The 16612-nt window shown below is 55.1% G+C and overlaps 1 protein-coding gene across 5 annotated transcripts in view; it reads left to right on the top strand.

Moving 5' to 3' along the window:
* GTF2IRD1 (GTF2I repeat domain containing 1) overlaps positions 1–16612 on the top strand; it is a 138915-nt gene that overhangs the window by 98831 nt on the left and 23472 nt on the right. For all 5 annotated transcript variants that reach the window (XM_064296101.1, XM_064296100.1, XM_064296099.1 and 2 more), the window contains one exon: positions 572–600. In XM_064296101.1, the coding sequence (XP_064152171.1) occupies positions 572–600 (29 nt within the window). The remainder of the gene's footprint in view (positions 1–571; positions 601–16612) is intronic.

Below are 16612 nucleotides of genomic sequence, written 5' to 3'. Positions count from 1 at the left end.
CCCTAGGTCCCATCTTAGTCTTGGCCTCCCAGCTGGCCAAGGTGGCTCTCACAGCACTGCCCTGAGTGGGACGGACAGAGAAACAGGGAGACGGGAGGGGCTGCAGGCCAGCCAGGGTGTGGGGAGCCCTGCGGAGGTGAGACCAGCCCTATGTGATCCTGGCCAGCCCACGGCCTCCGTGGCAAGGGTGGCCTTCCTGGGCATCTCCTACCTGCCCCATAGCACCCGGTTTTCTGCGTTCCCAGAATCCTGTGACAGAGGCATTGGTCCCATTTCAGAGGGGGGAGCCGAGACAGGTCTTGTGTCCAAGGCCCCAGAGCCAGCCAGGCAGAGTCAGTGTCACTGTGCCTTGTCCCAGGGTGGCCCCCGGCCCAGGCTTCCCAAACTGTCATGTGTACAGAATTACCCTTGTTAAAATGCAGGTTCTGGTTCAGTAGGGTACAGGCGGGCTCCAGACATTTCTGACAAGGGCCAGGACCACCAGACCACTCTGGGCAGCGAGGGCTGAGGGCTTTCATCCCAGAGGCAGCACCTGCCCCGTCCTGACACCACTTCTCTGTTTCTCTTCCAGGCCTTTTCAAGGACTCATCCCCAAGCCCGGTAAGAGATGCTGGCTAGGGGGTGACTGTTCAGCGTGGGGGGCCGGCCTTGACACTGGGGGGCAGAGGCTGGAGCCATGCTTGCTCTGGGACACAGGTTTCGGGGCCTGGGGGCTGGCCTCTGGCCTTCTGTTTCCTTACCCCACCTGGGCATCTGCTCCAGCTGGGAGGAGGGAGGCCGAGCTGGTGTCTGGAGCAAAGAAAGGGGCGGGAGCAGCGCTGGCAACATTCAGGCTTCATTCAGTCAGGGCTCAGGAGGTAGAGGCCAGGCTGGGGCGGTGCCCTCCACTCCACTTGATGAAGGGGGTCTGGTCGGCCTGGGTGAGTGGATAAGATTGGTGGCAGGTATATGCTTGGGGACCAGGAGTTTGGTGAGGGGTGCCCACCCAGTCTTAGATGGCAAATGCCCCCTCTTGGCCCCTTTCAGAGCACCCCTCCAGCTCCTCCCATGGGCTGTGTCCTGGCTCTCACAAATCCTTTGGGGCCACATGGCCGTCTGGAGGCCAGAGCACACTCGGGGCTGGCCAAGCCCCCTGGGCCGAAGTGGCACACACCTGAGCAGACCCTCAGAGCATAGGTGTAGGGAGACAGGGAGCCCTGTGCCCCACCCCCACCCCACCCCAGGAGAGGCTGCCCGTGTGAAGGTGCCATGTGATGTGCTAGGGGCGGGGGAACAGTCGTGGCAATGTCCACAACAGGCCCTGTAGTCCAGGAATCCAGCTTCACAGTTGGGCTCAAGTCACCTGGAGCACAGCCTGACCCTCAGCCCAGGGAGATCCTCAGCCCCGGGAGACCCTCAGCCCCGGGAGCTGGTTGGTGCAGCCTGACCCTCAGCCTCGGGAGCTGGTTGGAGTGGCCTGAGCCTCAGTCCCAGGAGCTGGTCGGCACTTTTGTGTTGAGCCTGGCTGGTCGGAAGGGGCAAAGGCCCTCAGGTGGGCAGGGCTGACATTGCCTGGAGGCCAAACCTACTGAGGGGTATAGTCACGTGTGCCAGCTGGGCCTCAGGGGACAGTGGGCTTGAGAGCCAGAGAGGGGAGGGGCTCCAGGTGGGTCAGCAGCAGGGGTCCGTGGCTCGTGTGACCCTAACGGTGTTTTTGCAGAGCTCTCAGAGACCAGAAATTGACTGTATGATATTAGTAAGGGGAGGTGGTAGAAGAACCAAAACCCCACTGCCGTTGAGTAGAACTCCCTGGAGGGTTTAAGGCTATAATCTTTACTGAAGCAGATTGCCACATCTTTCTCCCATGGAGCGACTGGTGGGTTCGAACCACTGACCTTTTGATTAGCAGCCGAGCACTTAACCACTGCACTTCTTGAGGATGGTGGAAGTCAACACCCCTAAAAAAAAACAAACTTACTGCCATGGAGTCTGTTCTGACTCCTGGCGACCCCGTGTGTTAGAGTAGAACTGAGCTCCATAGGGTTTTATGGCAGTGTTCTTTACAGAAACAGATTGCCAGGCCTTTCTTCTGTGTACCACTGGGTGGGTTCGAACTGCCAGCCTTTCTATTTGTAAGCCCATTGCTGTTGAGTCGATTCTGACTCATAGCGATGTTATAGGAGAGAGTGGAATTGCCCCATAGGGTTCCCAAGGCAGTAATCTTTATGGAAACAGATTGCCACATCTTTCTCCCGTGGAGCGGCTAGTGGGTTTGAACCGTGGACCTTTCGGTTAGCAGCCGAGCACCAGGGCTGCTAACCAGGGACCTTTGTAGGAAGCTGCAGTAGCAAAGCCTAGTGGCTGTGGCACCCACATAAAGCTGCCGGGACGTCACTGGGTGCCAGCCTCTGCGCTGGACATTGCATGGATTCACTTTACGTACATTTCCAGAGGTCCTGCTGGAGCCAGGCATTGCTCTCGGCACTCAGGCGACGGCAGTGAACAGATGCAGGAGGCACCCCAGTTACGCTTCAGCCTATACGGTGGGCGCTGCTTTTTGTCAGGTGCCATTGAGTCGATTCCGACTCAGTGACCCAACGTGACAGAGTAGAATGCTCCATAGGGTTTCCAAGGCTGTAATCTTTATGGAAGCAGATTACCACATCTTCTGTAGAACAGCTGGTGGATTTGAACTGCTGACCTTTTGTTTAGCAGCTGAGAGCTCAACCACTGCACCACCAGGGATTCTAAGATAGGTGCTAGAACCCATTTTACAGGGAAGGAAACCGAGACTCAGTGATTAAGTGATATCCCCAGTGTCCGTAGCTGGCAGGTGGCCTGTCCAGCCTCAGGGCCCATGCCCCTAAGTGGCTTGGAGAAGCATGGCAGGCCAGATGCAGAGGTGAACCAGGAGGCTGTGGAGCTGGCTGAGTGTGGCAAAAATGGTGCTTCCCCGGGAAGCAGGCTGGAGACAACAAGACAGGGCAGGGAACCCACACACACCTTCCCTGGTATGGCCCACTGCAGGGTGCAGGCCCCTCTGTGGACTTGCCTGGCTCCAGTAGGGTGAGGGATGGTCTGTGACGCGGCCTCTCTTTGCCCACTGCAGGGGCCCCTTGACCCCATCTGAGGTTTCAGGGCAGCCTGGCTCCAGGTTCTGGGCTGATAGACATCGGCCCGAGTGCACCAGAGTCAGGTTCCAGCTGCTGGCCTACCTCTGACTTGGTTTCTGCCAAAATTGGCGTCTCTGTGGGGCAGTGTTGGTCCCATTCCTGTGAGCAGCCGGAAGGCACAGCCTGGGCCTCCCTGTGCTGATGGAGAACAGAAACAGAGGAAGGCTGTCTGCCTGTCCTCCGGCCTCCCCTCTGCAGCCCTGCCCTCCCGCACCCCTCGTTTCTGAAGGAAAAGTCCCCACGGAGGCCTGGAAGTCCAGCCGCTTACAGGAGCGTGCACATTGCAAAGTGGGAGGGAGTGGTCACTGAGGATAGCTGGTGTGCGCTGGCCTGCAAGTCCGCTGTTTCACACCATCACCGAATCGTTGTCGTTAGTTGCCATTGTGTCAACTCTGACTCATGGTGACCCCGTGACAACAGGACCAAACATTGCCCATTCCTGTGCTATCTTCATGACTTAGGGATCCTGTGGGAAGGAACTGTTGGCCCCATGCCTCACTACCTGCACCCTTCACCAGGCCTGTGTTCCGGACAGTGTCTGCTCTCGGGAGCCAGGGACGAGTAGACCATCAGGCTTTGAGGACCGGCCCTTCCTGGGGTGACCCCTTCCACTGACCAGGGCTTGCCCTCTGCTGGGCAGCTCGGTGGCTCATCCTGTATGTCAGCTGCTTCTAGAGTCTCAGCCAGTGCCCCATGGGAGCCACCTGCCCATGGCCTCTGTGCATGATCACCCATCAGCCTTTCCTTTCGTCCCTCCTGTGTCCGGAGGCTCCTGGAGAGGACTTTACTCTCCCATGGTGCTGCAGGGCGTGGCAGGCTGCCTGGAAGAGGAGCTGAGAAGGTAGCTCTGGCCTGACTCTCAGGGTTGGAACTGCCAGCACTTTCTAAGCATTGGCTCCCACGGGCCTGGTGTCAGCCACAGGGGCTGGGGCAGGTGTGCTGGCTGGCCACTTGCACTTACTCATGCCATGTAGTGCCCCTGTGGCCCCAGAAAGGGTTGTTTGCACTGCCTCCACCAGCCCCTCGCTGCAGCCTGGGACGTGCGACCAGGACTGGGGTGAGCTGAAGCGGGAGAGCACGGCTGCCGGGGTGGCAGAGGCATTGGCAGATTCCCGTCGTGCCGAGAAAGGTGAGCTGTGCCGGCAGGTGGAGAGGTGGCATACAGCCTGTGGTGGGGTGTGGGCCTGAGGCTATGTGTGGGCGTGGAGCCCGGCCTCACACTCTGCACGCCTCTTACTTGCTAGGTGACCTGGGCTGGTTACTTCCCCTCTCTGAGCCTGTTTCCACACCTGTAAGATACAGGTAGGATACCTGCTTCACCAGCTGACATGCATTAGATGAAGGGTGGGCATGTGTAGGTGAGCTGTCGAGGGATTGTTCCCCTGCCGCCCTGACTGCTGGACCAGATGTTTCTAAAGCCTTCAGCTGCAAGGGGCATTCTCGGCCAGTGGGGGCAGCAGTAGTTATTGCTTCCTGGAGGAGGTGACACTGGGCTGGGCCCAAACATAAGGCACAGAGGGGGACAGGCAGCTGCTCCTTGGGGCTGGGGCAGTGGCCAGGTTGGGGCCGGCACAACCAGGAGGGGCATCACCTCACACCAAAGAGGCAGGTCTTTATTCTGGGCACGGCAGAAACTTCCAGAGATTTTCTTGTTTCCATTAGTTCTGTTCTAAAAAAAACATAGAATGGATCTGAGTCTGAAAACTCACAAATACAAGAAACGTAAACTTTGTTTTTCATTCTTGGAAAATTGAACTTAATTCCTACCAAAAGCCCCCAGTAAACAGTGGCAGAAGCTTAATCCGGGTGGATTTTGGACCCTCTTCTCTCTCTCTGGGCTTGTGTCCACATTCCAGAATTCATGGTGCTGAGCAGTTAGGGGGCGGGATCCCATCAGGTCTGGAAATCAGGTGTCCACATCGTGCCCACAAGATGTCACGGACAGTCGCCCACTCAGGTGGCTAAAGAGCCTCCCCTTGCTCTGCCTGTGAGACCCCGAGGGCCGGGGACCTTCTGTGAGACCACTTCCACTGGCGGCGGGTTTTGAGCATGAGCAGGCCTGCACGTGGGGACGGTCATGCGTTGGGGGCGGACCGGAGGTGGTGGCAGGGTGGCTTCTGCCACCAGGTAGGAAGTACTCTGAGGGTGAGACTTAGGAAAGGGGGCTCCCTCCTGCCTGGAGGGTCGAGGGGGGACGCTGTTGAGGATGGCTTTGAGATTTTCTGGGTCATTTTTTGAAGGTTCCCATGGGGCCCTTTCTAACAGAACTGTTCGGGAAGGTAAATTCTAAAGAAGGAAATTATGCTTTGAAGATAAATCGTTCTTTCAGTGTGGGGTTCTCAGAGCAAGGCCAAGAAGTGTGAGCTGCCCCGGAGGTGGGGCGAGGCTGCAGCGGTTCCTGGGCCAGTTTTATTCGGGGCCAGTTTCATCCCAGCTACATCACATCTGCCACAGGGGCCTCAGTTTCCCCACTGATGTCTAGCAGCCTTCCTCCTCCGACATGCTGATTGTACTTTCTGAGGCCAGAGAGTGGTGGGTAAGCGTCCCTGGCTGGAGAGGAAGATGACTTAGACCGGAGCCTCAGAGAAGGGTAGATGGCCTCAGATCAGCGTCTCCATCTCCAGAGAGGAGCGGGCCGGACTGTGAGCCAGGGGCTTCATGGGGCTCCTGGAGGGTGGGGGTGCTGGGAGGAGCAAGGCCTGGCTGGAGGGGGTGGATGGGGTCCCTGAACGGGGTTGGAGGGGCTGTCCTCCCGCTTGTACCAGAGTGAGCTCCCACACTGCCATCAAGGTGCTGAGGTCGCCCGGGCTGGACCTTCAGCTGAGCGACTATGAGTGAGGAGAAACCTGTGCTGTGGGAAGGGCCCGGATGCGTAGCCCACTGCTCCTCACCTTGCCCACCTGCCTGGCACTGAGTTCACCTAGGGAGACGGGGGCAGGCCGAGAGAGCCCCGGATTAGCTCAGGAGCCCAGGAGCCAGGGGGCTGGGACAGCTCCAGGGAAGCCCGGCCTTCAGAGTCTTGGGGATCCAGCTCTTGGGAACAGATATGTGCCAAGGGCCACAGGCCATTGGGCATCTGGCTGGCAGCTGCACGGTGATGCAGCGGGGCCACTTTGCAGTGAGAAGGGGCCCTGGGTGAGCCTGGTGTCACCCTTTGCCTCAGTGGCACTGGGGTCAATGTGGATGTCATCCAAAATCAAGAGGAGCCCGATGCCGAGAAGACCACAGCAGAGGTTTTCAAATGGCTGTTTGTGCCATGTTGGGAGGAAGCTGTGGTGACTAAGGAAGGAGAGAACCTTCTGGCCAGGTAGCTGATATAACAGCCACAGAACATTCTAGCAGGTCATAGAAACCTAAAGGGAAACAAATACATCTCCATCATGGAAATTTGGAAAATAGAGAAATCCAACTGCCCAGATGGCTGTTAATTTTTATGAGGATACGTTTCTTCTCCAAGTTTATTAATTTTACATATCACTGTCATTCTTTGTATAAACCACCCCCATACACGTAACCTCAAAACATAAGCATTTCCCCACGTTTTTAAAAAATGTCGTGACAGCGTTCGCTCCTCAGAACGTGTCACAGCTGTGTAACCAGACCAGCCCCTCACTCCGCAGACACCTCACACCCACATCGCGCTCGTGATTTCCTCATTACAGACCTGTTGCCGTCAAGTCCATTTCAACTCACAGCGACTCTATAGGACAAATGAAACCTCTTCCAAGAACCAGGCTTATAGGAGGAAACAGGCTCAGAGAAGTTAAGGAACTTGCTGGAGGTCACACAGCATGTGCATCATATGCCCTTTTACCTTCTGGAACTGTTGGAGCTCAGGACCCCAAATCCCTCGCTCCACCACCAGCCTAGGCCTTGGTGTGCCGGCTATGGCTTGTGGCCATTCCCTCTTTACCGGCCCCACTGCTTCCCTCTTCCACATTGGATGGCTCTTTGCTGCCCCCTCCTGGCTTCCAGCAGCTTTAACACTGATCCTGCCTGTGTAACCCTTTAGACTCTTAATTAACCCTTTGGGTTCATTTATTTGTACAACACAAATTTATTGAATGCCTGCTCTGCGCCAGGCGAGATACTGGGGGTACAGAAAAGGCAAAAGTCCCTACCCTCATGGTGTTTATATTCTAGCGGGCGAGATGGGTAAATAAGAACACACAGTCATGTGTTAGCTACTCAGAGGAGCCGTGGAGACAAATACAGTAGGAAACAGACAGGACTATCAGGAGGTCAGTTTTAGGTTGGCCGCCAGGAAAGACAATGTTAAGGCCTGAGCCACGTAGCATCCGGGGACAGGGGTGTGAGCAGGTGCAAAGGCCCTGAGGCAGGAACGTGCCGGGTGTGTTTGAGGGACATCAGACGGCCAGTGTGGCTGGAGCGGAGCAGTGTCGGGACAGTCCAGGAGGTCAGGTCTGAGGTGGAGCGGATAATTCACGGCCTCGCGTGTCACCACGGTAAGGGGCCGTTGGAGGGTTTTCAGCGGAGGAGTGTCACTGTCTTTCAGTAAGTAAGTCATCCAAGGCTGGATTGGGGTCGGGGACAGAGCCAGGAAACGGTCAGAACTTAATCACTGCCGTGGCCCAGGGGAGAGACTAAGGCGACTGCTGGAACAGCGTGGAGCGGTGAAGGTGGCAGGAAACAGCAGATACTGGGTGTGGGGGTGTTTCTGATTTTTTAAGTAAATTTTTACCTGACGCATAGTAAATTCAAAAGGTGCATAGATCGAAAGTGTACAGCTTGATGAGTTTCCCCAAAATAAACACACCCATGGAACCAACCAGCCCCCAGACGTTGCCCTCCTGCCCCCAACAGCCACTCCGACACCACAGATGAGTTGTGCGTTTTTGAACTTCATATGGCTGGAATCACGTTGTATGCTTGGAATCCTATCTGGACGTGCTTTGAAAGTGGAGCCAACGGAATTGCTGACGTAGTGGGCATGGGGTAGAGAGAAAGGGCCGGTTCCAAGATGGTGCCGAGATTCTGCCCTGAGCAGCTGGAGGAGCAGAGCACTGCCATGGGGCAGGGAGCTCAGTAGTGTCAAGTCTGAAGTATTGCCTAGACATCCAAATGGACAGGTTGGACAGGCGGTCCTTGATGTTCTTGGCTTGTAGACACATCGCTCCGGTCTCTGCCTCTGTGTCACGTGGCGTCTCTTGTTCTTCCCACTCTGTCTCTTCTGCTCTCACAAGGATACCACTGTCTTGGTTTCCTCGCGCCGCTGTAACAGAAATACCACAGTGGATGCTTCAACAAACAGAAATGTATTTTTTCTCTTTTAGGAGGCACCAGCTCTAGGGGAAGGCTCTCTGTTTGCTCGGGGGAAATCCTTGTCTCCACTTTTCTAGCATTCTTTTCAGCATCCTTGGAGATCTGTGTTCCCACATTCGTGCTCGGTTTTTCGTATCTCAGAAGACATTGGTTTAAGACACTGCGTGCTGACATGGCCTCATTAACAAAACGAAGAACGCTGTTCCCCAGCGGCATTACACCCACAGGTGTGGGGCTAGGATTTACAACGTGTATTTTTTGGGGAGACACAATTCAATCCATAAACACCACTTATGTTGGATCAAAGGCCCACCCTGCTCCAGTGTGACCTCATCCTAAGTAATTACATCTGCAATGACCCTCTTTCTGGGTGTGGTCACATTGCAAGGTCCTGAGGAATTCTGGGGGGAAACTGAGTCCACTAAGTCCCAAGGTCTGTGCTGTCCTGGAGCCTGAACATGGGGCAGCCAGGGGGCTTGGGCAGTGGAGGTGGCAGATGGCAAAAGGCTGAGGCCAGAATTACAAAGGGCCTTGACTCCTGCTAGTGACTCGAACTTTATCCTGTGGTATTGCAGGTTTTTTCAGTCAAGGAAACGATATGGTCAGTTTGCATTGTCTTAGGATAACCATGGTAACCGCACTTCCATCCACTGCGGATGGGTTGGAGAGGGGAAACGGCAGAAAAGCCAGGGAGACCGAAAGGGCCTGGGCAGCGGGCGGACGGTGAAGGGGGAGGGGCAGGGCCTAGAGGTTCGTGGAGTTAGGGTGCAGAGGTGGGCGTGGGGTGTGAGGAGGGAGGGGGGCAGAGAACCCCAGGTGGGCAGAGGTGGTGCCATCCCCAAGGCTGGGTCTGGCGGCCCAAGTGGTGCTTAGAGCAGGCAGGTGGCAGTGTGGCTGGGGGTTGTTGGTGTGAAGGCAAGTGAGGGGCTGGCAGAAAAGGCCCAGGGCAGAGCCCCAAAGACACTGACCTCACAGAGACCCTCGAGGAGAAGGGGCTTGTGAAGGGACAGAGGGCTGAAGAGCACTGAGGACAGAAGGTGGAGGGTTTGTAAGACAGGCAGGGTCAGGACTGTTCCCAGAGCATGGCAACCCCGGAGGGATCGAGGAGATAAAGAACATTCTAGAATTGTTGTCCAATAGAGTGGGAAAAAAATAGCTTTGGGAGGGAGTGAGTTCCCCATGACATTGGAGGCATTTGAGCAGAGGTTGGCCATGTCCCCCTTGAGCTGCTGTGGGATGGGACATGACAGCTTTTCCAGGAACTTCCTGTGTCTGGGAGCCTTGGTGGTGCAGTGGCTAAGCACTTGGCTGCTAACTGAAAAGTCTGTAGTTTGAACCTACCAGCTGCTCCAAGGGAGAAAGATGTGTCAGTCTGCTTCCATAAAGAGGACAGCCTTGGAAACCCCATGGGGCAGTTCTGTCCTGTAGGGTCGCTATGAGTCCGAATGGACGGCGAGTTTGGTGTTTGCTCTTACCTGCATCTGAGACGAGGAGCCTGCCTCGTGACTTGCACTCAGTGCCAGGAGGGGAAGTGAGAGGCCCAGCCCTTGGCTGACAGCACGGGAGCTAGAACCAAGGAGGATGTGGGGTGCACAGCAGGGAGGGGTGCCCCCCACCAAGTCCACATCCTTCTCCACTGCTGCTGAGGTGGAGTTTTCCACAGCTCCTGTCAGTGTGTGGAGCCCAAACTAACCACAAAGAAAGCGGACTTGTGGCCCCATGTAGAGGCCAGCTGCCCTGCCCCAGCTTCCCTTTGCAAACACAAGTCGTCACCCAGCCCAGGCCAGCCTTTCTCTCCTGTGTGTTCTCCGGCCCTCCCTGCCGGCTTAAGGGGGTCTTTGGTGAGCAGCCAGAGGCCATGAGGTAGTCCACCCCCTTAGCCTCCCAGAGCACAGGGGCCCGGGACCCCAGAGACAGCAGAACTGCCAACTTCCTGCTGGTTCTAGCAAGTCCGGTTTGCCCTCCTGGGCCTCTGTCTCACTACCTGTAAAACGGGAAGGGTTGCCTCAGCCTACCCTCAGGTCCGTTCCAGGGCACACTGCCAGGGCAACGAGGGTGGGAATGGGTTGTCCTGTGTGGAGGTGGCAGGCAGAGAGGCCAGCCAGGCCAGGCATGGAGGTCCTGGGAGGCCTGGCTTTGCAGTGTGGACTGAACCCTGCGACCCAGCCATGGCAGCCCCCCGGCATTTGTCTAGGAAGCCCCCACCAGTCTGTTCTGCTTTAGGGTAAGGAAACACGTTGGATTGCATAGCGCTGAGGAAGACGGATGACCCTGCTGCACTCACCTCCTTCCCCAGCGTTGTCTGAAGCTCAGCTGTGGGCAGAGAGCCTGCCAAGTAGGCTTGGGGAGGCCGGGGCGGCGGGGCGGGGACGGGCACAATCCCTTTTGCAGGGATGCACGTAGGGAAAGGCCCCAGCCTGGGACGTGATGGTACCACCCGTCATTGTCCCCTCTGGGGCCCTGCTTGGCTTGGCCTCTCTCCTCTGTGGGGTCCCCCTGTCACCCCGTGGACACTGTGTGGGGTGGGCTTCCTGGGGAAGGGGAGCTTGATGCCAGTGCACGCCTGACCTAGACGCAGGTTAGAGTAGTGGGGGGTTTGAACAACGGGCCATCTCAGGAATGATTCCACCACTTGCCAGCTTTGAGATCTTGGATAACTTCGTGGTTCCTGGGCCTCCATTCCCTGGAGGGTGATGTGGGGCAGGGACACCCTCCTGGGGGCTGACTTGAGGATAGAAAGGGGTCCCACTCTAGGGTGCCCAGCGCCTGCTTAGCTCAGGGCCCACCTGCACTCTTCCTGGGGTCATTTCCTGTCCCAGTCACACTCCTTCTTCTGGCCTTGACCTCTCCTTACTGCTTCCCCACCCCCTCTTCACCCTTCCACCTCCGTCACACTCGAGAACCCAGAATAAAACCATCCTTTCTCAAGTTTCTAAAGATACCGCGATTCCAGCGCCCACCACATGTTTCTCCACTTCGTTATCTCTGCGTTTCTCTGTTAATTAGGCTCCAGTAATGAGGTCCTTCTGGGTCCTGGGGAGGAGCTGGCATCTGTGGGGCGGGCCTGGGGAGGCCTTTGTCAGCGCCTGTGGCTGGCTGGCTGCCGCCTTTCTTTCAAGGTGGCAGAGTGGGGGCTGGGATGATGGGTGTCTGGGCCCCACCCTTTCCTGACCTGTGGGCTTAGCTGGAGTCATTGCAGCCGCGGTGTCCCTTCCCTGGGACAGGTGGTCCCAAGCCCTGCCCCTCCCCCAGCCACGTCTCCTCGAAGGGGGTGGCAGAGGGGAAGGGGACCTCAAGGTTCTCAGCGGATACTAGACAGGGGACTCCACAGGCCCCAGAAGGGAGCAGTGGGGGGCTCCAGACTGCAGTGTTCCAGAAAGCCTCACAGAAACAATTTCCCCAGCTAGGACCACCCAGGCTGACAGGAACAACCGACCTTTTTATGACAGCAGTCTAGAGGGCTACCAGTCACCCCGTGCTGCGTGGAGTGTCATTGGCTGATAAGTGCCACTGGGGGCCAGACGTGTGAGAGTGGGGGCATGGACTCCCTCTTTCCAGGTCTTGCCCACTGGGGACAGGGGAGGAGTCTGGTGACAAAAGTGCCTCGTGGTGAAACGATGGGGCCAGGATGGGAGGCACCTGGACATCACACAGTCAGGGGACTGTGAGAGGCCCCCAAAGCTTTGGGGGCACAAGAGTATTCCTGAGTGTCGGCTGGGTCCTGGTTTTTTTTTTTTTTTTGTAAAATATGTATAACAGAACATTTACCAATTCAACATTTACCAATATAACAGAACATTTACCAATTCAACATTTACCAATTTTTCATGTACAGTTCAGATATCCCAGTTACAGTCGTCTTGTGGCACCGTCACCAGTATCTCTTGCCAAGGTTCCCGTGACCGTAAGCAGCACCTCCCATTTCCCTCTCCCTTCCTCCTGCCTCTTGCAACCACTAATAAACTCTGCTCTCTACATTTGCCTATGCTAGGTATTTCATATTGGTGGGATTGACTGACTTCACTCAGCATGATGTTTTCTAGGATGAACCGTGTAGTGCCGTGCATCAGGACTAAATTTCTCTTTAGGGCTGAGTAGTATTCCGTTGTGTGTATGTACCACATTTCATCCATTCATCTGTTGATGGGCGTTTCGGTTGCTTCCACCTATTGGCTATAGTGAATAGTGTGCTGCTGGGAGCATTGATGTACGTCTGTCTGTTTGCATCGTGGCTTTCAGGTCTCAGGTACATACCTAAGAGTGGAATTGCTGAGTCATACGGTGATTCTATGGTTAACTTTTGAGGAACTGCCAAACTTTTCTACTGCAGCCGTACTGTTTTGTGTTCCCATGGGTGCCGGGCTTTTGATCCACACTGATTGAAAAATCCTGCCCTATGGAGCTTCTGCCCTGGAGGGATGCGGACGGTCAGCGGAAAGGAGTGAAATATGGAGTGTGCTGGACGTTAATACCAAGGAGAAGCAGATGGGGTGTCTTAGTCATCTAGTGCTGCTGTAACAAAAATACCACAAGCGGATGGCTTTAACAAGCAGAAATTTACTTCCTCATAGTTTAGGAGGCTAGAAGTCCAAATTCAGGGTGCGGGCACCAGGGGAAGGCTTTCTTTCTCTGTCAGCTCTGGGGAAAGGTCCTTGTTGCTTCTGCTTCCTGGTTCCTTGGAGATCTCCGTGTGTTCTGGCATCTGTCTTAACCCCATCTTTGCTCCGCTTGCTGGTTTAATCTCTTTTATATCTCAAAAGAATGGACTCAAGATAACGCCCTACACTCTTGCTGTCTCATTAACATAACAAAGAGCCCATTCCTGAATGGGCTTATAACCACAGGCGTAGAGGTTGAGATTTACAGCATGTATTTGGGGGGGGGGGGGCACAATTCAATCCATAACAGGGGGGTTGTGTTTACTTTTAGGGGGCTGCAGCATTAAATAGGTGGTGGCTGGGAAGGCCATTAAGACCTGAAGGGGGCAGTAGTGAGCCATGGGGACAGGGAACAGCATTGTAGTCAGCGGGAACTGCAGCTGCAAAGGTCTTGCAGGAGCATGCCAGGGTGCTGGAGGAAGGAGGTCAGTGGGGATGGGTAGATGAGGTGGAAATGGGAGGAGGGTAGGTTGTGGGGGACAGGAAGAGACTGACGTGTGCTCTGAGTGGGATGGGAGCCAGTGCAAGGCTCTGAGCAGAGGAGGGACAGGCTCCAACTGAGGGTTTCACAGGGTCTCTGCCTGCTGGATGGAGAAGAGACAAGGTGGAAGTAGAGGGATATGTGGGGGGCTGTTGTAGCACCCCAGTGAGGCATGGCAGTGGCCTAGACCAGGGGATTGGCAGCAGGGGTGGTGAGAAGGTGTTGACTCAGTATATTTTGTAGCTAGAGCCAACAGAATTTGCTGACGTGGGCTATGAAAGAAAGAGGAGTCAAGTTTCACTTTCTGGGTTTGGGCTGAGCTCCTGGAAGGATGGAGGTGCTGCCACCTGAGGTGGAAAGATGCGAGGTGGGGCAGGGGGCAGGGAGGGCAGTCGGTCTGTAGACGTGCTGCATCCGGGTGACCGTGAGTCACCCAGTGGGGGTTGGATACACCAGTTGAGAGTCCAGGGGAGAGGCCCAGGCTCGAGGTGTAATTTGGGGAACCACAAGCACATAACTGTTATTTCAGGCTGTAAAGTAGGATGAGGTCATTGGGAGTGGGGCAGGGCAGAGGAGTATAAAAATGGCCTGGTGGTCGCGGTGTCCAACCTCCTCATCTGACTTCACAAGGGTGAGGAGAGAGAATCACCGTGAAATCAGCCCAAGGCTGATCCCTGTGAGGCAAAGGTCAGACATGCCTCCACCCTCCAATCTTCTGACCAGCTCTGGCACCAGCTGTCCCTCCCGTGGCACTCTCTACTCCTCTGCCAGGTTCAGTAATCCATTGCAGTGGCCACGCGGAACTCACAGACCGTGCTCGTGATTAGGGGGTTTATTAGGGAAGTAACAGATTACAATTCAGGATTAAGAACAACTCAGGATACATTTCTTCAGTCAGGACAGCTCCACCGCCATGCCTGTAGGCAGGCCTCTCCCTCAGCCCCTCAACCTGGCCTCTGCCCTGCTTAGGCAAGTGCTACGAAGCTCTTTAGCTCCTCCAATAAGTGCTCAGAGGCACCCCACTCCACCAGGAAGCCTCCTACGAAAAGGCGCTTGGCTCTCTCGCTTCCACTCTAACTGCCTTGCTCCATGGGCCAGGAAACCCACCCGGCCTTCTTGTGCAGGTCTCCTGGTTCTGCAGCTGCCGTTTCTCTGTGCTTCATCTTGCCATCTTTCGTCATCTCTCTCTGTCTACTAAGTTTAGGAAGTTCTCAGCCCCGGGACCCCAGGTCCAAAGGACGTGCTGCATTCCTGGCTTTTCTTCTTGGTGGTAGTGAGGTTCCCCCTTTCCGCCTCTGGGATGGCTCACTTTAAGCCTAGCAGGATGGCAAAACGGACCAATCCCCTCATTAGGGTTCCATACACCTTATCTGCATGGTCCCATCCCCACAAGGGTGTCACGCACCTTATTTGCATTATTAGCAAGCTGTCCAACCCCCTTGGTGGGCTACAGGCACCTCATTTGCATAGTCCAACACGGTCATTTGGTAGAAGTTACAAGACAATGGTGAGAAAGGCCATATAAAAGTAACCCATTGCACTGCAGGGAGGTCCCAGAATCCCAGGCTGGAGCCCTGGCACCCTTCAGCATTTACAGGCCAGGAAGATGAGGATCAGAACTGTGTGATGTCCTGGGCCAAGTAGAAAACTCCCATTTCTCCTTGGGTGAAGGAGCCCTCTCCCCCTGTGGCCATGATGACCCTGCAGCCAGAGACTCAACTGAGCATCATGTGGGCCCCTCGGGTTCAGGCTACAGCACACTGCTGGCTTCTGGGCAGGACCCAGGCTCCACACAAGGCTGCTGACCCAATGCAGGGGAAGCATCGGTACCCCTATATCGGAAAGCACACCCTTGCATAGGTCTGTGCCCCTCATCTAGGATCATGGATACCACACCAGGAAGGAGGTGCAGGAAAAGGAGATTCCCCTCCATACCCCATGAAGGAGAGGTGCCCCAAGTCTCTGTTAACTGTCCCATGGAACTAAGCAGGTGTCCTGGGATCTCCTAGGTGGGGCTGGGGAATGGGAGAGAAGGCTTTGTATGCATTAGGTGAGCACAAATCAGAATGAGTGGTACCAGCAGAGGCTCCTGTTTGCTATCAGAGGGGTATGGGTTTTGCCCCTCTGGCAACAGAGATCCCTCAGCAGGTTGTAAGCAAGCAAGTGACATGGTCACATGTCAGATAGGCTGTTTAGAAAGCTCATCACCTCGGCTTACAGAGCAGAGAGTGGATCAGGAAGGCCAGGTAGGAAGGTCATGCTGCAGCAAAGACAAGAAGTGATGAAGCCTGGCCTGGTGCTGGGCTGGACCCACCAGGTGTTTCTCTGGGGAAGTAGCCCATCATAATGACCAGATGGATCCTTGCATGGGAGGCGAGGAAGAGCAAGGGTTTGTATGAGTTTCTTGTGGCTACTGTAACAAATTACCCAAAATTCGCAGCTTGAAACCACGTGGATTTATTCTGTAGCAGTTCTGGAGGTCAGAAGTCTGAAATGAATCTTGTAGGGATAAAGTCAGGGCATTGGCAGAGCTGGTTCCTTCTGAGGAGAGAATCCATTCCCTTGTCTTTTCAAGCTTCTAGAGGCCGCCTAAATACCTTGGCTCATGACCCCTGCCTCCGTCTTCAAAGCACACCACTTTAATGTCTGCTCAACTGTCCTGCTGCCTCCTTCCACCTTTTTTTTTTTTTTTTTTTGATTGTGCTTTAGGTCATAGTTTACAGCTCAAGTTAGTTTCTCATACATTTATATACATATTGTTATGTGACCCTAGTTGCAATCCCTGTAATATGACAGCACACTCCCCCTTTCCACCCGGTTTCCTGTGTCCATTCAACCAGCTCCTGTCCCTTTCTGCCTTCTCATCTTGCCTCCAGACAGGAGCTGCCCATTTAGTCTCGTGTATCTACTTGAACTAAGAAGCACACTCTTCATTTTATGCCTTATAGTCCAGTCTAATCTTTGTCTGAAGAGTTGGCTTTGGGAATGGTTTTAATTTTGAGTTAACAGAGCATCTGGGGCCGTGTCTTCTGGGGTTC

Source organism: Loxodonta africana, chromosome 12 (genome assembly GCF_030014295.1).
Source record: "Loxodonta africana isolate mLoxAfr1 chromosome 12, mLoxAfr1.hap2, whole genome shotgun sequence".
Taxonomy (NCBI): Eukaryota; Metazoa; Chordata; class Mammalia; order Proboscidea; family Elephantidae; genus Loxodonta; species Loxodonta africana.
This window is presented reverse-complemented; position numbering and strand designations above follow the sequence as displayed.